The 21,978-nt window shown below is 38.8% G+C and overlaps 1 protein-coding gene across 13 annotated transcripts; it reads left to right on the top strand.

Moving 5' to 3' along the window:
- Positions 1 to 151: 151 nt before the first annotated feature.
- ift88 (intraflagellar transport 88 homolog) lies at positions 152 to 21,898 on the top strand. Of its 13 annotated transcripts, XM_081600127.1 has the most exons (27): positions 171 to 407; positions 573 to 635; positions 1,597 to 1,656; positions 1,901 to 1,954; positions 2,530 to 2,593; positions 2,795 to 2,864; positions 3,508 to 3,598; positions 4,446 to 4,550; positions 4,794 to 4,883; positions 4,987 to 5,089; positions 5,819 to 6,165; positions 7,658 to 7,728; positions 7,827 to 7,913; positions 8,114 to 8,213; positions 10,334 to 10,420; positions 10,584 to 10,770; positions 11,568 to 11,676; positions 11,832 to 11,982; positions 12,078 to 12,193; positions 12,818 to 12,870; positions 12,966 to 13,031; positions 13,131 to 13,237; positions 16,185 to 16,248; positions 18,330 to 18,344; positions 18,461 to 18,505; positions 21,303 to 21,419; positions 21,586 to 21,898. In XM_081600127.1, exons 1-27 carry the CDS (start codon positions 327 to 329, stop codon positions 21,705 to 21,707), a joined length of 2,625 nt encoding a protein of 874 aa, XP_081456253.1. In that variant the 5' UTR covers positions 171 to 326; the 3' UTR covers positions 21,708 to 21,898. The 13 variants fall into 13 exon arrangements, with proteins under 13 accessions (XP_081456257.1, XP_081456259.1, XP_081456270.1 ...); XM_081600131.1 differs by lacking the exons at positions 21,303 to 21,419; positions 21,586 to 21,898 and adding an exon at positions 19,264 to 19,613 and having other exon boundaries at positions 152 to 407; XM_081600128.1 differs by lacking the exon at positions 18,330 to 18,344 and having other exon boundaries at positions 172 to 407.
- Positions 21,899 to 21,978: the final 80 nt, after the last annotated feature.

The following is a 21,978-nucleotide window of genomic DNA, read 5'->3' as shown; positions in this document are numbered from 1 at the left end:
TTGATATTTTTTTTATATTATCGTTTTATGGTTTAATATAAATAAATACACAATTGAATGCTAAATAAAACAGAGCGAGGTCGTAGCTTCCCAACGTATCCTAGCAACCAGTAAATTGCTTCATCTTTATCCAATCATATCAAGTCAACATGGTGATTGACGTCTAAATACCCAATCAAAACCTCGAAAAGAGACTTTGACCCCGCCCATGCCGCTTTGAATTGTGGGACTGGAGTCTAAAACATCAACAAAAATCTTTATGCTGTTACTGTTCACAGATAACTGCTAGTTTTCTGTTCACCTCGGTGTTTCCCTGCGAAACAGAGATGGAAAATGTCCACCTAGCCGTAGAGGAGGATGACCTTTATTTGGGTTACAACGACTATAACCCCACATTTGACTCCGAGGTGAGTAAAACCCCAACTCTAAGCTGCGTTGACATTTTCAGCCGTCGGTGATGAAGCTACTACATTGTGCTACACATGTAGCTGTAAAACTACATGGCCTAAACATTGTTAATTGATAACTGATACATAATAATATATAATCACACATATTGTGGCTTTTTTAAGGAATTGGAGAACGATGTGGGCTTCCAGCAGGCAGTTAGGACCAGTCATGGAAGGAGACCTCCGGTGAGAACAGACTGCAGCTCGGGCAGTTATGCCAAAATGTACAATAGTCATGAAATGAATCATAAAGTTTAATTTGTAACTGAAAATAGGTCAGTTAATGAAATTAACTTAGTTAAATTAAGTCATTAATATTAAATAATATTTATTTTAATTTTTATTGTGTACTATGCTGGGACAAAAAAAAAATTCCCCTCCTTAGGGCACCAATAAAGTATTATTATCTTATATTATTATGTAGCTTACTTATTTTACCTATTTTATTTTTCTGTAGTTTCTCTACAGTAAAATAATCTCACAAAAATGGGAATGGAAACTTAATGGGTTAAAGAGCCCTCTGTAAGTTCCAGTCTTGTGTGAAATAATATAAGTGAAGAATATAGTAAATCTCTCATCGCTGAAAATATATAATTGAAAATCCCAGTGAAAACGTGCCCAAAAGCTCCTCAGCAATTGTAAGAATGAAAGAATTGTAAGAATTTTGATGGACAATTACAATGAAAATGTAACTAAACAATTTCCCCCCAAAAAATACACCTTTTACATTTTCTATTGTCTTTTGAGACATACAGTTCTTGTTTCCTCTCAAACAAACTTCTTGGTTGAATGAAACTAATCTGAACCTGCAAGGAGTATGAATAACTCTGGTCTTTAAGTGATGTTCAATACGGAGGACTTACAGGTTAACTGCAAGGCGCCAAGAATTGTGCAACAGGGAGGGGAAGAGGTTTTTTTTTTCATAACTGAGTAAATGTTAAATTGAAGTTTTTATTTTTCTAGTGTAAGTACTAGTTTTAGACGATGCAGTGACAATAAAGGGTTATTTTAGCATCCTATTACAATTTTTCATATAACGTTCCAAACTTTTCCTTAGTATTCAAATAGTTTGGGGTATCAATGCAAATATCTAAATTAATAGTGTATCCATTAGTAATCTTAGAAATTGTTGTATTTAACCATCTAGATGACTGCGAAGTTTCCAGGCACCGCCATCGGAGGTCGACCTTTAGTTTCATCTTTTGGTGTAAGTATAATGTAGTAATAATACGTAATGCTCAGCAAATGTTTTTTTTTTACTTTTCTTTTTTGTAATCTGTGCATGAAAAGAGCTGAGAGTAAAGGGTTACTCTAAATTTACTGTTCCATACATGTTCTTGGTCCCACTGTGCAAACACAGAACTTCTTAATTAAATTAGATAATCATTTATCTGTCTGCTGTCAGCATGTTAGGCGCTAACATTTCTTCATGTGTGTGTTGTCTCACTTAGTCCCGAGTCCCCATGGCTTCATCAATGGGCAGACCGATGACTGGGGCTGTCCAGGTGAGAGGAGAGTGTTGCTTGCTTTCTGCCCTCAGTGCTGCTGTACAAGATTTTATGTCATTTATTATCCTACTTTTCCACAGGATATCATTTGTCTGTTTGTGATAAGAAATTTGCAGGGCTCATTTGGTAACTGTTGATCAGCTTCAGTAGCTGGTTTAATAAGGCATGCTGCATATATTGAGGCTAAACTTACTCTCAAAAGTTATTTGCTTATACACAAAATTTACCAGTACAAAAGTGATACCTAGTTGCTTAAATATGGTCTTGCATAAAAAAAAAACTCCAAAAATGATTCCTACAGTACAGTGGATTTCAAATATCCCTTAAATAGCTCAACTAAGTGTGGCCATATTTTTCCATTCTAAATAAAACTTTAATTTTATCCACATTTACAACTAAAAAACTTTGTCTCAGGTCACTAACCCAGATTTAGACAGATTTATGAACAATATTTGAAAGAAAGAGACATTTTGTGTTGATAGAAGAAATCCTGGATGGTTAAGTTGATCTCTTGCCCAATGAGGGCAAAAACAAAAGTGTGTTTTCTGATTCTGTTCTGTTCCATTTGACAGGATGGCTCTGCCCGACCGATGACTGCTGTCAGAGCTGCAGGCTACTCATCCTCACTGATGCGCGGTAAGTTTAAACACAAAAGGGATTTTCTTCTTTCTGCTGTGTTGTTATTTATGACCCAATGTATACATTGATATTTGTTTTACCGTTAATAAGAGTCTTATTGAATGGACAAAGCTTAGAAGACCATGTCGCCCTTGACATTTACTTTCATGAGCAGATTGTAGATGTGTACAAAAACTTAAACATCGTTTGCATTTCCAGGCTCAACCTTTGATCCCCTGGGACAGTCCAAGGGGCCTGCGCCTCCACTTGAAGCAAAGAATGAAGACACGTGAGTTACCTCACTTTATGAAACTGTGAGCACTGCTTACAGTTGCGCACTGGGTGGAATAGTTTTCACAGTTAACCCAGTTACAGATCACTTCGCCCTCCACATCTCACAAACATGTGGAAGATTACAACAATACTTTATCGCTGAACAACATAACATGGAAAATCATGCAGATGTGATATACTGTATTTGGTAGATACTGTGATGATGATACGCATTGTGATAAATCCTTATTTTTTTATCCTTGTGTTTCTGTTAATTAAGGGTGAGCATTTATCATATCGTTTATCATTTATCACGATAAATTTCTTATCATGAGAATGATTTTGTTGTATTGCTGTCATGATAAATTCAAATTAATAATGTTTAAAAAAAAACACAAAACTTTTTTAAACAGTTTTACTATTTTCTCCCCTGTTTGTTAAATGACGGCATCATTACACATCATTATATTTTAAAATATGATTAAATGCAGTTACTCTGAGCAGTTTAGTGATACAAATCACACTTCATATAAAAAGAAGTAATACATCCTTTTTATTGTCACTTTTATCGTTATCAAAATAATACCACGAAAACACCACGAAAAAACTTTAAGTCCGTTTCGCCCACCTAGTGTTTTTCTGTCTTGTGGTTTTTGCAGGGCAGAAGAGAAGATCAAGATACTGGAGAAGAAAGTGAATGACCTGATAGAGGAGAGCTGCATGGCACAGAGCATAGGAGCCTTGCAGCTGGTCAGACCCCAGATTTGATTCTCAACATAACATTAATAGTGTTCAACAAAAGCTCATTTAACGACACAGAGCGAAAGATGAAATGAGACACTGGAAAGACCCACAACAGTCCACATCGGCTGGGTCAGCCGGTGGACTGAAGTTTTAAAATTGATATCATATTTTGGGTCAGTTGTAACAAAACTCTCCAGAATGTGGCTAATTTCCATTTCTGGTGCCCTTTGAATCAGTAAATCAAGTTTATTTGTATCGCACATTTCAGCAACGAGGCAGTGCTTTACATCATAAAAACACAAAAATAAAAAGTAATGAAAACATCATGCAATCATCTGCAGAGGTGACTGTATGAGTGCCTCCATCAAAATCATTGATACACATCAAATGTGTCGGTCAGTTTGAGCTGGATGATAAAAAAAAATCACCCTGTGTCATTTTTATTTCTGTGTTAGAAGATTTTGATAATTATGACAATACAGTTTCCAATTAACAAACCAGTCTCTAAAATCTGCTTCAATACAAATTGACTGAAGGAACAAACTAAAATAATCATAGTTTATAACTCTAACAATTCATGTATAAAACAATAGACAAATAAACTGTTTCTGAAAATCACCAACAGTTTTAACCATAAAATTGGTAAACATTTTCAGATTAAAATACACTTCTTATTGAGGTTGAAAATACCTGTTTGCTATTTGACTTTCTCCAAAGTAACTTCTCCTTGTTGGCAGATGCTCTCTGATTACTTGGCTAGTTTTATTTCCTTTTCCTTCTGCTAACTTCAGACACACAGCTCCCTTTTCTGCTGACCAGTGTACATGTGTACGTCTGGATTGTGTTTCTGCAGGCTCTTGAAAAAGCCAAAGAGGCAGGGAGGAAAGAGCGAGCGCTGATTAGACAGAGGGAAGCGTCTGGCAACACAGAGCACATCAACTTAGACCTCACCTACTCTGTGAGTAAAGGCTGCACTCGTCCGCGGTTTTGATATCGTTCCACATTAGTCTGTTTGACAGTCCTTACTTACAGAATCCCTCATGTGATGTGTTTAAGCTTCTTTCCTTTTTTTTTGTCAGAAAACAATGCCAGATTATTTGATTCTGTGTTGCTAATGTTGAAGCTACGTGCTTGCAGGTATTAGTCTTTTGATTGCTGATGCTTCTATATTTGACTGTACTGATTTCTTGTCACATTGTAGGGAGAGGTAATAAAACAGGGATCAAATATGACTACCATGGCAGAAAGCATTTCGACTCAGCTACACAGCCAGTATGAGCAGAGAAAAGCTGTAATCTTAAGTTTTTTTCCCCTCTTAAACAGTGTTGTGATTTATAGGCTAATGAAATGGGTTTACTCCCCTCCTAAGGATGTGTTGATTCTGTTATTACCAGGTTTTGCTCAACCTTGCCAACCAGTATGCGAACAATGAAATGTACCCAGAGGCTCTGAACAGCTACCACGTCATCGTGAAAAACAAGATGTTCACTAACGCAGGTAAGCGGATCGGCAGACGTGTTCTCCAACATGGCAGCTCCACTCTAAAGTGATGCTCTTCAAACACTTTAAATCAAAAAGATTTAAAAAAAAAAAAACAGTCTTAATTTTTTATTTGTAGTGCTTGATGCTGCTGCTATCTGAAATTGGGCTGTCGGGTTTTAAGCCAACTCTTTCCTTTCTCCATGACTACATTTTTCCACAGCAGTTGTCTTGAACTGACTTATTACTCCAAATGCTCCATCGTCCACTCTTTCCCACTCTTTCTCTTTACTACACTGCAAAAACACTAAAATCTTATTAGTATTTTTGTATTTTTGGTCTGATTTCTAGTGCTAGATGTCTTAACATTTGAAATAAAACAAAGTTATCAACAAGACACAGGAGACTGATTTAAGTCAATAATTCCTTAATATTGATGAAAAAGTTCTTGTTCCACTGGCAGATTGTTTCACTCATAACATGGGGAAAATGTCTTGCTATAAGTGAAAAAATACAAGTTTTTCACTTTGTGGAACTAGTTCTTTAAAAAATAAATGAATATTGAGCATTTCTGTGTCACAACACTCCCACTGCTAAGTACGATGGAGGTTCTATGATGCTGTGGGCCTGATTATGTTCCCAAGACTCTGAAACTCTAGGATTACATGCAATTATGGACTCATCCAAATACTTAGATAATTCAAATGGGAAAAAAAATAAATCAATCTGAATTTGCCCTTCTTCTAGGTCGCCTCAAAGTCAACATGGCCAACATCTACTTCAAACAGAAGAACTACCCTAAAGCGATCAAGTTCTACCGCATGGCGCTGGATCAGATCTCCAACACTCACAAGGAGCTGAGGATCAAGATCATGCAGAATATCGGAGTGGTGTTTGTCCGCCTGGGCCAATACTCGGACGCCATAACGTCCTTCGAGCACATCATGGCCGAGAGTCCCAACATCAAGACCGGCTTCAACCTTATCCTGTGCTACTACGCCATCGGAGACAGAGAGAGGATGAAGAAGGCCTTTCAGAAGCTCATCTCTGTCCCGCTGGGCATCGATGACGAAGACAAGTACATCCCAGCCAGTGTAAGTTACAGAAATGCTTGTAAAAGTACAAAATGTGGCTCATTGCACAGCACAAATTTACAGAAATGTGTTCAAACCTGCTAAAACGCGGTGGGCAGTGTGTGACACTGGGGAAAACCCTACATTTTATTCTATTTTATTGGGATTTTTGGACAGTGTGGAAGGAAAATTATATATGGTTTAAAGCAGGGGTCCCCAAACTTTTTCCTGTGAGGGCCACATAACTTTTCCCTTATCTGGTGGAGGGCCGGAGTCAGTTTGTAACAGAAAAAGTGTGACGATTGCAGGAGTGCCTAAATGTAAAAATGTATTGTTTTCCAGAAAGCACAATCAAATAACCCTCTCTGGGTTCTTCACAGAAAAAATACAGGAAATAACACTATTTATGAAATAAATACCGTATTTTCCAGACTATAAGCCGCAGATATCTCTGCCGTCCAGGTTTTCCACAACGATGTAGCAGCAACAGAGAGGGGCAGACACCCAAAATTGGAGTCATAACAGGTCAATCGAATATCACATTTATTACGGTTGAAAAAGAAAAAGTTGCCAAACTTAGATTTAACTGAACTGATTACGGTAGTTTCCTTTGTGTCTGCTACTAGCATGTGCTAAATGAAAATGGGCGCTATCTTCTTCTTTTTTTTTTCTTCTTCTTCTTCTTCTTTAGATTTCAATGGCAGCTTGCATCCATTGTTGTTGCACTACTGCCATCAATTGGATCCTAATATCTATACATCAAATTCTCATAATGATCCCAGTATTATTTAAAAAACGAAAAATCTTCTTTTTCCCCTCAATGCTATTTAACTGATCAACAACATTCTCAAATTTTAATTCCCTATTAAAACCTAATTCCGTTTTAATGGGAGCTTTCTTCTTTGATTTCCAATTTTGACTTCCAATGATTCACTTCCTGCTAAAGAGCCCCCTGGTGGTTGAAGAAAAATTCACATATAAGCCACACTGGGCTATAAGCCGCAAGGTTTAAAGCTTAGGAAAAAAGTAGCGGCGTATAGTCTGGAAAATACGGTATATGAAAGAAAATCTAAATGCTCTCTGGTATTGTACAGGGGGGCGGACCAAATGTGGAGGCGGGCCGGATTCGGCCCGCGGGCCGTAGTTTGGGGACCACTGGTTTAAAGCTTCTTTTAGAAATAAAAATAAAGCCCCTCTGAGTAGAACCACCTTTTGCTGTAACTAGTTTAGTTTTTTTTGGAAAATGCCTCAAACTGCTTCGAATATCTGGAGACTGAAACTTTCTCCTACTTTGTTCTTTGTAAGTTAGCTTCACCTCACTCAGCTTGAATAGAGAAAGTCTATGAATGTCAGCTTCCAAGTGTGATTAATGACTGAACTCAAGCCTTATATTTACACATTCGCTGTTATTTCCAATTGAGATTGAGATTTTAGTAGATATATATATTTTTTCTGTTATTAAAGCGTTAATCGCTTTCGTTTGACTTCATGTTGTGTGTTTGACCTCTTCCAGGATGACCCCAGTTCAAACATGGTCATTGAGGCCATTAAAAACGACAAGCTTCACCAGATGGAGAGGGATCTGTAAGAGGAACTGAGCACACCACTCATCCTCAGCACCAGCAGTTCGTTCTTTAAGTCCTTTAAGTTGTCTGTACTTTTGTTTTTGTTTCTGCTTGTAGGAAAGTCCTGGCTGAGAAGTACATCATGACTGCAGCCAAACTCATTGCTCCGGCTATTGAGACTTCCTTTGCTAGTGGCTTTGACTGGTTTGTTGCTGTAGTTCATTTATCATCCTACGGTCAAGAAATTTAGTCCCCAGAAAAACCAAAATTATTTAGAAATTTAGTTTCATTGAATTTACTTGTCACTAAACCCAAAGCTTGCTTTAATATCTATCCATTTGGCTGTTTTTGTAGCTAGAAAGGTTTCCACTTGTAACATAAATAGCGTCTTGATGTTTTCTAAGGTGTGTTGACATGGTGAAGTGCTCGCAGTATGTCGAGTTGGCCAATGATCTGGAGATCAACAAAGCCATCACTTACCTCAGGCAGAAGGACTTCAATCAGGTGAGTGTGTCCTGAGGATAACACCAGGGTTCAGTTCTCAATCCTCTGGTCTTTGTAGTTTGTGCACTTCAGCTGGGAAGTTGTACTGGGAAAAGTCATTTTTGATGCCTGTGTGGGATGCATGCAGAGCTCTGTATACATACTGGTTCAGATATGTAAAAATGTCCTTAAGTAAAATCTGTGTTTTATTGCAATCGCAGAGACTCGCACTGAAAATTTTAGGGGAAAAAAAACCAAGTCTTAATTTTTTTTCATTTGACTCAGTGTGGGAGAAAAAAAAGCTCTCATTGTTAAATAATTGAATAATTATTATCCCTGCTGTTAAATCCTAATGCGGCCCAATTTTATAAGCAGAACAGAGAGGGATTGGGTCTTGTTGCTTCTGTAAAAACTATTTTCCTAAACGTGAAACTTTTCCAATATATATTTTTTTCTCAAACCGGTTTGATTTTTCTAAATGTTTCTGTGTTTGCATATGATACTGCGATAAAAGATGAATTGTTTTGTTTAGGACATTTTTACCAGGTGTGAGAGTAAATTACAACTTTGCAATATCAAGTTAAGAATGTGCCTTATTTTTTAGTGTATATGAAGGATTTGAGTTTCATATAAAGAGTAATGTTTATTGTATCATGTAATCACTGTATGAATGTGAGTCGTCATGGTTACAACATGCCATCATTTACACCATTGCACTTCTCATTGTCCTTCCTTCTCTCCTACTTCTGTCCCATTTACCTCCCATCTCTCTGGCTAAGGTTGAGGTATGTTTGCTTTTCATTTCCATGATCACACCTAGATCGTGTCTTTTTTGTTGGTTTTTTTTACTCTACATACGAGTGTCCAAAAAAGGCCCTGCCAGGACGAGTTGGAGAGGCAGTGGTTTTTTTTATAAGTTGGCAATACTCTTTGAATGGAAAGAAAACTATTGCTTAATTTAAAAAGTAAGATGGAGGTGCAGCCTGACAGTCCAGCCTTGACAGGGGAGCGGCTGTTTGGGTAGCATTATGCGTTTGAGGACACTGAGCAGCACCAGCGTCCAGCTGCATTACTGTGACTTCATCAGTTTTGCCATTTGTGTTGCCAGACTTTATCTGATGCCTGAAAGCGACTCCTTCATGCTGCTTTCATAACCTGTAACGTCTCTGCAGCTGCAGCCCAGCTGGAAGTTTGTCAAAAAATGCTCCCTTTTGCACTCTCAGGTTCTGCTTTGACATGTATATAATGTAGTTAAAGTGTGATATCAACCCACTGGGACAGGGAATCATTTGAAACGGGTCAAACCTTTCAGACGTCTTTGGATTTTTAGTTCTTTTTTAAAATCGAAGAACTTGGATGCTTTGAAAGTCTCCATTAAAGTGATAATGTTTTAACATTTACATGTTTTTAAGACCTGAAATACTTTTGTACTAAGTTATTTAATTTAAAAAGTGTAAATAGTTGTGATTTTAACTTTTTGTAAGTTCTGCTATCAGCCAGGAGAGGCAGCCTGTAGTCAGATTGTTTACCGTTCCTCGTTTTGCCACATTACAACCTCGTACCTCTTTTTTTTTTATCTATTGTGATATTTTTATGTGATAGACCAACACATCATTGTGTATAATGTTTTCCCCCTATCAATCACTTAAAGTGTGGCATGCATTTATATATTCATCCACTATGAGGCAACATTTTGCAGTGATCTTAAAGAGGTTTGGATTTGCTGCAACCATCTTCACACATCTACACATGACATTTCCTAACACGTCTTCTTGGTAACTGCATTCAAGCTCAATCAGATGGGATGATTAATGATGGATGGATTCCATTTAATTATTGATTATTGAAAGTAATTGGTTGGATTTTATTTATCAGAGTGACGGTAATGCAGCCACCATTATTTTTATTTCTATTTGTAAGAAAATTCTTAAATTATTTTGACAGTTCACCATAATTTACTGTCTGTGTGTTGGTTTAACATGTAAAATCTCAATTGAATACATGATTGTGTGTGTGGTGTTAGTTTGATACTTTCAATACTTTTGACTCTGGAGGCCATAGGAAGAAATAACTTTCTTCTGGACACAAGAGACTCACACAAAGCTGTGCTCTCCTAACGTTTAGTTTTCACATGTGAACAGGCGGTGGAAACTCTGAAAACATTCGAGAAGAAGGACAGCAGAGTGAAAAGCGCTGCAGCCACCAACCTTTCTTTCCTCTATTTCCTGGTAAGACTCTCTTAGCTTTGTAAAAACAACATGGATACTGGAATGTTAAATGAAATTATGGATCTAGATGCAGTTAGTGTAGAAAAGCAAGAATGGTGATGCAGAAGTGATGAATAAGAGTCTCAGTTCTTGTTTTTCACCTTTTTTCTTTAATGTTTTGCAGGAGAAGGACTATGATCAGGCTGACCGATACGCTGACCTCGCTATGAACGCTGATCGCTACAATCCCGCCGCGCTCATCAACAAGGGCAACACGGTGTTTGTCAAAAAGGACTACGAAAAGGCAGCTGAGTTCTACAAAGAGGCGCTGAGGAACGACTCCTCCTGCACCGAGGCCCTCTATAACCTGGGTACAAAGCAAACCTTAAATACCAATTTAATTTGGTCTGTTATTACTGAAATATTGTTAAGTTGGAAATTAGGTTCCTTTGCATGGTTCCTACACAATCTGGAAATGCTTGAAAAATTATGAAATCAATTTTTTATCCACCAAATTTGGACAAGTAAGGAAAATTAAAAGGGTATTTAAAAATATTCGTTTCTCCAAACTATATTCACAATTTCATACACAAAATGTTCCATAGATCCATGTGATTGTCCACCTGTTTGTTAGTAAAGACATTTCTATTTCTTAAAAGCTGACCGCTGTCAAAACATCTGCCATAAAATCACAGTAAATATGGTATTATTTAGGGGTGCACTGATTGCAGTTTTCTGGCTGATCCCCGATTTTCTTTTAAAATCTGACCTGCTGATTCCGACTTTGGCCAAAACCAATTTTTTTATTTGTTTGAAAAGTCGTTAAATATAACAATAAAACATTTATTTTCTTATTTAAAGAAGGAGACTTGAACTAGATACCTTTACAGCATGTGTTTTCTGCCTCCTTTCAAGCCCCTTCCTTCCTGGATACTTTCAAAATATAGGCCTCTAGAGAAAAAGAAAATTTTATTAAACTAAAAGGAATCGAATTGTTTGTTAATTTTCATCTTTTTATGTTTTAGAATATTGTATAAAATGCGTTTGTTATAGTCAGCCCTGTTTCGGTCAAACTGATTAATCGGAACATCTGGTATACTCAATTACTCTGGTATTGATATCATATAATAAATAACTTTTAGCCATTTTTGCTATTTACCTCCTGCAGGTTTGTCCTATAAAAGAATGAACAGATTGGAGGAGGGCCTGGACTGCTTCCTGAAGCTTCATTCAATTCTGAGGAACAGCGCTGAGGTGATGTACCAGCTGGCTCACCTGTATCCGCCATGAAACCTGTGAGGTCCAACGAGGGAAAGTGTTTCCTCATAGTTGTACACAAAACAGTTTCTGTGTCTGCACCTGGTTTGGACACTTAAAATTACATCTGTGATGTCATGCAAGCGTCCGTCGGCCCTTGACATGTTGGTTTCAGCTACGAGCAGCTCGGAGACCCTCAGCAGGCCATCGAGTGGCTGATGCAGGTCATCGGCGTCACTCCCACAGATCCACATGTACTGGCCAAACTGGGTAAGCTGCACGACGATGAGGGGGACAAGTCCCAGGCTTTCCAGTACTACAGTGAGGTGAGAGAGGAGCTGCTTCTCTCTCAACATGGTGAAAGATCAAACATGACTTTTCAGGTTGTTAATTGCTGTTAATCTGTTGAGGTGCTGCTCAGTCTTTCAGGTACTTTCCCTCCAACATCGACGTGATCGAGTGGCTCGGGGCTTACTACATCGAGACCCAGTTCTGTGAGAAGGCCATCCAGTACTTTGAACGAGCAACGCTCATACAGTGAGTCCATATATTTGGAAGATGATCTGTATAGAAAACTATTTACGTCTTGCGATAGACACGCGACCAAAATCGATAGAAAACCCGTCTGATAGAATATTCACTGCACGGCATCCTGGGGGATGTAGGAAGAGGAAAAACTTTAACTGCTCAACCTCTCACCGCCAGATAAGCTAGCCTTGTGACATCAACTAACTCACTCACTCTTTGGTTACCTAGCAACAACCCGTGGAGTAACTTGCGCAGCAGCTGTGTCATGTTTCGCCACCATGCCGCGAAGCTGCTGAAAAATAATGCGTGGAGTGAAAACTGCATAAAGCAGGAAAAGTTGTGTCACCGTTTTGGCAGTATTTCAGATATTTAAAACAGAAAAACTAAATAACTATCAATATTGACGATTATTGACATTGACTGATATGAAACACTTTTATTGTATGTGTATTTTTCAGCCAGACAGTCTAGCCCTAGACCTGACACAACTGTTTCAATTTCACCGCTTACTATTTTAGCTAAATAAGACATACTTCAAAATAAAGCGACACAATAAATAACATGATAATATTAATTTTGAAATAAATTTTGCTCACATGAAAGCCATGGATCATCATCTGCTGTGTCCCACAGGCCAAACTTTGTGAAGTGGCAGCTAATAGTGGCGAGCTGTTACAGAAGAAGTGGTGAGAATAAAACTAATAATCCAACAAAGTCAGTTTGGAAAGTTATCAACCAAATGTTTACTAACAGATTTGTCTTTTTCACACCCTTTATCTAGGAAACTACCAGAAAGCTCTGGAAACCTACAAAGAGATCCATCGAAGGTTTCCAGAAAACGTGGAGTGTACGCTGCTGTTTTGTTTTGTGTCATAATCTTCAGTAGTACGAGCAAAGTCTTCAACATTGTGAAGAAAGTGAAAATAACTTCTGTGCTCGTATTCAGGCCTGCGCTTCCTGGTGAGGCTGTCGACAGACATGGGGCTGAAGGAGGTCCAAGAATACGCCACCAAGCTGAAGAAGGCGGAGAAGATGAAGGAGATCAGAGAGCAGGTGTGTGTGTGTGTGTGTGTGTGTGTTTGTGTGTGTGTGTGTGTGTGTGTGTTTGTGTGTGTGTGTGTGTGTGTGTGTGTGCGTGTGTGTGTGTATCAGGTTTTTATATCCTTATGGGAACCTATTTCTGTCTACAGTGTGAGGTTATGGGGACCATAGCTTCTTGTGGGGACATTTTCTTGGTCCCCATGAGGGAACTTATTGTATTTTGTTAGTGGTTAGGTTTAGGGTAAAGGTTAAGGTAAGGCTTAGGTATGTGATGGTTAGGGTTATGGTAAGGGTTAAGCTGTAGAAATTAATGGAAGTCAATGTGAAGTCCCCATAAGTGATGAAAATACGACTGTGTGTGCGTGTGTGTGTTAGACGCGAACCCGCAAACCTTCAAATAGCTGTGAAAACCGATGCGTTCTGCTAAGATGAACCACAGTTTTCTACATTTGTACTTCTACATTTTTTTATCCCTATTAGGTGACACTTTATTAGGAGGGGGGTGAATAAGACTGACATGCCACTGTTATAAACATGACATAACGCATGTCATGAACATGAATAAGCCTTCATGAATATTTATGACTGTTGTCATAAAGCGTCATTCGGTAAATTATGACACTTTTAATACAAAATTGACATTATTCAAAATGTCTTTGTTATGACAACTTGACATTAACCAATAAATCATTACTGATTAAACTTTAGCTTTAATAGCCTAAAGTTACCTGATTTTTAAAGTGCAATCAGTAATACTTTTATAACAAATTTATATCAGTAATGACACCTCACAGAGCTCTTGTTCAGTCCGTCATCTGAAAACAGAATGAGTCTGGCACAATTAAAGCCCACATAGAGATCTATGAGGAAAACATTAGTCACCATGGTGGCAGCATCATGCTGTGGGGGTGTTTTGTTTTTCAGCAGAGAGTCTAAATCTTGTCCATGCTGATGAGAAGTTGGTGCCAAATACCACAGTCCTAAAAAACTATTTGATCAACGCATGTTCATGTGTTGGAAACACCCAGAGTCTAAATTAATTTAAGATTCTGTAACTAAAACTGATGTTTGCAGATGTTCTCCATCTATCCTGGCTGAACTTTGAACTGTTGTGTTAAGCTTGTAAAGACGCACACTAAAAGACTTGCAGCTGCAATAACAGTGAAAAGTGGTTTCACAAAGCACTGACTCAGAGGGGCAAAGCATGCACCACACTGTTCAGATTTTATTGTTGTAAAAAAAGTTAGAAATGCGTGCAGAATTTTCCTTTCACTTTATAGTTGTGCAATAGTAAAATTCAATAAAAAAACATTGACAATTGTGGTTTGAGTGCGACTAAATTCAAAGGGTTAAGTGCTTTTCCAAGGCGTGGTAACTCAGTGAGTAAAGAGTTTGGGTAGATATGTGTTTTTTTATTGATTCTTAGTAGGATTTAACCAGAGATCTGGTTGTAGGGAAGACTAAACCAACTTATACCACATATATCACGCTGTGTTGGAGTTTTGACCTTGTTAGCACCGTAGCCTGAGAGTAAAGGCTTGCCTGTGTTGATGCATCCCACATCTTGCCGTCTCATTAATCACATCATCGTCACGTCACGGTGTCTTTTCAAACCCTCTCAGCGTGATGATTGAAAACATGCTCCGTGTTCTTATTGCTCCAAAACGGGATGTTGGTATCTGCAGCTTCAGAACCAAGTGCAAACCAGATGATCCTCTTCGCTGTTGATCCGATTGTGTCGACAGAGGAGCAGATGCTTCACAGCTGTCTAATCCCTGGCTGTCAGTAACCGAGTGGACGGCTCAGTTTATGTAACGTTTGATCAGTGCCACCTGAGACACGAGCGTTGTTATTATTAACATCGTTTGAACTTTGTCACATTTCGTCGTGTTGCAACCCCCAAAACTACGATTCCTTCTTTTAGGTTCTGATTGGTTTCAAACCCGACGCCACATTGAACTTCTTGACTATTTTTTTCCTATCCTGCTGTGTTTGGCTGGTCTTCACGATACTATTTGTTCATTAATTAATGTTCTCTAAGAAAAAAGAAAACAAAACCATGAAGCCTTCACAGAACAGCAACAGAGACATTACTCAGCTGCTTGGAAACGTCCTGGGAATCACCGTCCAGCTCCGGGATCCAGGAGAACGCTCACGTCTGTCTTCATAGATGCGATATTTACGACCTTCTCTCCATTCAGCTCTTAATCAAATACCGAGAGGGAATACGATCCGACGTTCCATCGCTGTGCTAACCGTTATGCTGCTACAGAGACCGTGAGCAGAGCCAGGCGTGCTTCAGGAGGATGAATTTATCAAACCGCGACCAGCTGGTCCTAAATCTGGGATTCTGCCGGACTGGAGAAAACAGACTGAGAGTGACAAACGGAGCTGGAAAGTTTGGCTTCTTAATCTCACAAATCACTGCATGGCATGGCGGAGGAAAACACCTGATAGCCTGCGCTACTTTGCCAAAAGAATAAAGAATAATAACCAGTAGTGTTTGTTTATACTCACAGAACATCTGTTTTTATTAACATTGAGGAATAACCGTCAGGGTGGCGTACTGCACTCGACAAAATGTATCAAAATGTATCTGGATCATGATGACACCTTTTTATATTTTTCTGAAGTGCTGCACTTTGAACTGCTTGTTGCTTAAACGGGCTATAAATATAAAACTTGATTGATTGATTGATTGATTGATTGATTGATTGATTGATTGATTGATTGATTGATTGATTGATTGATGAGAAGATTCAGTAGCGGTGAAAACTCTGGAAACCCATTTCATTCAACAGAACCTGTGAATGTCAGGCAAACATCTGACTTGGAAATGCGCCTGGTTTCAAATATTTAATGTCCACAGTAACTTTCAGGAGCCGTTTGAATTGTTTAGATCTGCTAGTGTTTTCCCTGAAATCTCCCTCGTTCTCTTCTCCACTCGTTCTCCTGGCAGAGGGTGAAGTCGGGCCGAGAGAACAGCGCCAGAGGTCGCAGGGAGGGCAGCACAGGGAGTGCTGGTGAGTGTAAGTCGCCGTCACTCGTCCTTCTTGCTGCCCCTGCATTGAAAACATTTAAAATGTCCATTATTTCCATCTGAACGTCTGTACAGCGACCTAAAAATAACCTTATTTACTAATTTAGACTTTTATCTGGAGTGTGGCTTATTTCTAGATGAAGGCTCAATTAAAAGGCTTTGACAAATTGTTTTATTTATATGAAGATTTGGATTTTGGAGTATATGTTGTTTTATTTACTAACCCTTTTGTTTAATAATGATGATTCTATTTGGATTCAAAACAGTCCCAACTGAGTTCTTTTTGCTAACCCAGTCCTGGTTCAAGTACGGGCAGATCTGGTTCTGGGTTTGGATTTTGGGTTTGGATCAGTGTACTGGGTTGAGTTTTCAATCCAACAAATGAGTTAAAGAGACAAAGGTTTGATGTGAAGCTGACCGAAGAGCGGCATTGAAAGAGTAAGTCATAATTTGGAAAATTAAACAAAATCTAAATTTGCGATCAAATTTGTGATTTTGTTTTTGTTCTGCATTAAGAGACAAAAAAAATCTTTTTGTGTAACTAAACTTATATTGAAGAAACAAACGACCCCCAACAGCAAGATCACTATTCAGTACACAAAACTTTATAAGACCTTGCCTGTGTATTTTGACATAATGACACATTGTTTGGTAGCTAGCTCCACCTTATGCTAACTCATTAGCAGGTAAAATGCTAATGCTCACCTGGTGAACAGTCTTCAAGTGCAGCATCATTTCTCCATCTTTACTCTTTCAGATTTTATTTTGCGGAAGAGATTTAGTGAAGTCTGATCAGCTCATGGCTTTTTTCAAAATGGCCGCCTTCTAGTCTCTTTTCTAATCAGTGATTCAGTATTTGACCCAATGTTTAGACAAAACTACCAAATGGCAGGAGTAGATTTTCACATCTCAGTGTGATGTGGTTTTAAAGAAAAAGAACACGACAAATTACAAAATAACAGCTTTGTACTGGTAGTGTTCTTGTTTTTGCTTGTTTTTATCCCACAGCCGACTTGTGTTGAGATCAAACAAGCATTCTTCAGTCTTTCACTTTTTTATTTTATTGTAGCTGTGGTAGATATAGTAGAAACAGATCCAAATAAATCCTGTCTGTTTGGATGAGAGGACAGGAAGTTTGAATACGTTCGTGTCTGTTTGTTACAATAGACTGAGTTATTTATAGCTCCAGTGTCGATCATCTTCCTCCTCACCTGCAGGATCCATAACGGAAACATTAAAGCATTTTATCTCTTTTTTTGTATCATGGTAGCTCCTCACTTCTTTGTTCATTTGATTGCAGTCTTGAACTTCACCACTAGATGGTGCTAAATTTCAAAAACCAAAGTGTTTTTTAAATTATTATTATAATAGACAACCTTGTGAGAAGAATTCTACATACTTGTGTTAATGAACTGCATAAAAAAATAAAGATGTTGTCTTTATTCTTTTTCTCTGACATCAAAATATTCCCACTTTTTTCCTCTGACATTTTCTGCTTTCTTTTCTGTCACCTCTGTTGTTGCTGTCCGTCGCAGCCATCATCTCCACGTCTGTCCTCACCTCTCCCAAGAGGCCAGACGTTACGGGTATCGTTAATCGAGGCCCCATGTCTAGCTCTCCCTCATCACGCTTTCGTAAAAAAACAGAGACATGTGCACTGACTCAGACACTGGAAACCTGGCTTCATCACATGGTTTTATTGTAAATGCAGTCCAGACAAACTAGAAGTGCCTGTAGCCATGAGAAAGTCCTGCTCCGTCAGGATCCTCTGGTGTTCTCATGTAAATATACAACTGGCTGTCAGCTGATGATGTGTGTGCTGCTGCCAGGATGTCCATTACATGTCTGTGTTTGGATAGAGTAGATTAAGAAACCCTGAAATTTTGTTGTTGCTCTTTTTATAGCGTAGTAGAGCCAGAGCATGTAACTGGATCTGGTGCATAAATCCTTGCACTTATTCGGTCTTAAATGTTCAGGGTTTCTTTCTTTCTTTGAGACTTTATTGATTTCACTAATGTAAATAAAACATCTGATGTTTTTCGTTATTCTCTTACACCGCACCAGAAAATGCCAAAGCAGGTAAGAGTAGCAAGAGTTAAAAAAAAACACACCCTTTAACTCTTAATTGCCCCTTATTTCTCTTTTTTTTTCCCTTTTCCTTGGCTTGTTTTCTCCGCTTCCTCTCTGCTGTTCAGAGCCTCAACCTGAGCCTAAACAGTTCAGTCCTCTGTTGGACTCAGGTACGTACGGATAGCTGAGTGATTCCTCTGCATAGCACCTGTTGGTGTTTTGTTTTTACGATAATTTTACGGTAAAACGCCGGCAGCTGTGGTTACCAGGAGTCCATCGATTCTGACTTGTTTCGCAGTCAGAAGACATTGTGATTATGCCAGAGTCAATGTTCCACTGTAAAAAAACATTTTTTTCTTTTAACTTGAGGGGGGAAAAAACGAATGTCTTTCCCTAAAATGAGCATCAAAATAGCCTATAAAATGAATGTACAAATGTACAAACGTCAAATCAACAGCTTTAAATTGTCTTATAGGATTTTTTTCTTGTCACAATTTGACTTTTTATCATTGTTAAATATACAAAAAAAAATTTGCAGTGTGTACTGAGTGATGAATTTAAACTCACACAGCAGACGTGGGCGACTTTGGAGAACATTTGATCCAACTTTATTTTAAGATTCTGGTCAAAACTTGGCAAGCAAATCTTCTGACGGGAAGCCGTGAAGTTGAACCTGAACGGAGTGTTTGTACTGAAAACGCAAATTTATGAAAAATGTAAAACCTTTTCTATTAAGTCTGGATTTTATTTTAAGCATTCAGGATGAATTTCAGCCTTAATACTGAACTCATCCAGTGTTTTTTCTCGTCGTGTCGTGATCTCTGACAGACATTCGCTGCTATTTGTAATTTTTCTCATTTGTGGAAATCACGCGCACCGACGCGGGAAAGCTGGACTTGTCTTTTTAAGTCTGCTTATGTAATTTCAGAGAGGAGAGTGAGAAGGGAAAAACCAGACCGTTTTCATCTTGTTGTGTCCCTGCTGAATATTCTGAGCAAAAGAAACGCTTCCCAGTCGCTTCAAGAACGAGGAAGGAGGAAAAAAACCAACATTTTCCAGCAGAAGTTTCAGTTGCCTGTTAGTTTGGGAGGCCTCGTGTGAGATATTTGGGATTGTGAGTGAGAGAGGAATATCGGCCCTCTTTCCTGTTTTTCAGCTCTCAGACGTCGTCGTCTGCGGTTTCCAAGGCTACCTGGCAGCCAGATGTTTGTCCTCTGGACTCCGATCGTGTTTGTCCTCTCAGCCCAAAAGTCAGACGTACTGAAGCGTTCCCTGTTAGCTTCCCTGGTTTAAAAATAAATTCATTTTTATTGCACTGACATAATCTCACACTGGATTAAAGACAAAAAAAAAAAACGGCAACATTTGACCCGAGTATGTTTGTTCAGTTTAGAAATACAGCTATCATCTTGATAAAATGACTGTTTTTAGCTTTATGAAGTTAAAAATAACGTGTTGGGATGTGGAGTCCATGACTTCATGTTTCTCTCTGGTGGGAAAACAATCCGGAGAATTCAACGTTTCAGTGTGTTGACTGTCGCAGGTCAGGGAACGGCTCCAAGAACGTAGCTGCTAATACGTGGAGTCTAGTTGGACTTTAACTGGAATTGTTTTGTGGTGGTGCGATGGGATTGAGTTTTACAGCCTGAGACACTCCTGGATGAATCTGTGGGGAATCCCGTCAAGCAGACTGCTAAAACATGTGGGCCGGTCAAATCCCAAATGATTCTCCAGACATGAATTCAACCTTCTGCCGTAGAAATGTAACGTCTGCAGGAAATCGAAGAGAAGACCCTGGACAATATGGAGAGCGATTGTGTAGAGAGGAAAAGGTCAAAGGTTCCTCTGTCCGTACGGTCCAGTCATGTGACACATTATGCTACAGGACTTGGTGATGTGAAAAGTGTTTGATAAAAGCAACTCTTTATTAAATTGAGAATTTTTATTTTTTTACTTTCATTTAGTACATCTGTTCTAATTAGATGTTGGATTATATTGTGTTAAATTATGCCACGGCAAATAAAAACTGTTGTTTATTTATTTATTTTTTTTCTGGGCTGTAATTAATGATTGTTTTAGTAATCAATTATTCCGTCGACTGTTTTGCCGATTAATCGGATAGTGCAGATTTTTCAATTAACCACTTTAGTCTTTTTTCATGGAGTATTAGAAATACATTAAAATATGCGTAAACCTTTCACTGCCTGAAATGCGATAACAGCGTTCCTTCAGCATACACTTTACTTGTAGAAAAAAAAAATCCTACAATCAATGTGTGAAAAGGTCAATACTCAGTATTGAGGACTGATCACTTGATCATGTTTTGGATTAATTGATTATTGGATGGCAGAAAGTGCTCAACAGAAGTTTCTATGTTTGTTTTTTCTTCTTGTTTTTACAGAATTTCTATCCGGTTGAAGCTAAAACTAAACACCGCATAAGATTTGGGTTGAGCACGTCAAAAGGTTTTATCTTAAATGTATATAAATGTTTTGATCTTTTTTGCTTTCTTTGGAGCCTGGATACTCCAGCTAGCAATGAATCGATTACTAAGTTACTTAATTATTTCAATAATCGATTCATCACGATTAATCTGATGAATTGTTTCAGCCCCAATTTTTTTCTCTTTTTAAAGTACGGCAGCACTGCGTTTTCTTCCACACAGTGAGGAAGTCAGATTGGTGTTGCTGCTTCAAAACTCTCAAAGTGAGATGTTAAATTTATTCAGTGGGAAAGTTGAGAGGGAAACGTTTTTGAGCAGCTGCAGCCCGGGTCACAGAGCAGCAGTAAATCCAGATCATTCGGTGGTGCAGATTTCCTTTTGGGGAGCGGGGGCTCTTCTGACTGCAGCCGTTAAAACTGAGCTGCTGAACTGGAGGAGGGGGATTTTTAGGTTTTCAGTCCTTTTTAACAGTGGATCAAGCTGATAACTCAGGATGGGTGTCTGGGTGTGTGTGTTCACTACAGACAGCGGCCGCAGCGGCCGCAGCAGCAGCAGCTCTAAGGGGGAGCGTCTGAGCGCCAAGATGAGGTCACTTCCTGGTTCCAATGAGCCCTACGAAGCCAGCAACCCAAAAGAGCTGGGTGAGGAATCTGTACAGCTTCCATCTAATTCAGGAAAATACGATGAGCCACTTTGTTTTCCTCAAAGCTTCGGTCGCTCCCTTTATACAGAACACTGTGTGAAACTGTGGCATGTCGTTTTAAAGCAATTTCAAGGTTCAGAAAATTCATAATCTCATGGGTGCAGATGCGTCGTACGTGGACCCGCTGGGGCCTCAGATGGACAGACCGAAGACGGGGGCCAAGAAGCCGGCGGATGACGACGACTTTGCAGACGAAGATCTGGGAGACGACCTGCTACCGGAGTAGATCCATGGACTGGTAATGAGGGACCGACCTCCTGACCGGAGACGAGGAAGAAGAGGTTGAAATGTTCTCCAGTAAAGGATCATATTTATCTCAGATCTGCATAAAAAGCAAAAACAAACCTGAACGGATTAAAAAGAAGCACCTGTTAGCCACACACCTGTGTGAATAAACCTCTTTAGAGATGGAAAGTGTCTCAGCAGACTGGATCTAATCCAACTCTTGGCTCAGATGAATTTATATTTATTTCTTTTTTTTAGTCTCTTGAGTCATT

This window comes from Poecilia reticulata, chromosome 2, assembly GCF_904066995.2.
Source record: "Poecilia reticulata chromosome 2, P_reticulata-male-v2, whole genome shotgun sequence".
NCBI lineage: Eukaryota > Metazoa > Chordata > Actinopteri > Cyprinodontiformes > Poeciliidae > Poecilia > Poecilia reticulata.
The sequence above is the reverse complement of the archived record's forward strand: the minus strand, read 5'-3'. Positions and strand labels throughout refer to the sequence as shown.

Excerpts from the sequence above, each read along its gene's own strand:
- ift88 (XM_081600127.1), top strand. The coding sequence starts at position 327 with ATGGAAAATGTCCACCTAGCCGTAGAGGAGGATGACCTTTATTTGGGT. Across the intron at positions 1,657-1,900 it reads CTTTAGTTTCATCTTTTGGT|TCCCGAGTCCCCATGGCTTC; the intron begins GTAAGTATAATG and ends TGTCTCACTTAG. Across the intron at positions 13,238-16,184 it reads TGAAGGAGATCAGAGAGCAG|AGGGTGAAGTCGGGCCGAGA; the intron begins GTGTGTGTGTGT and ends TTCTCCTGGCAG.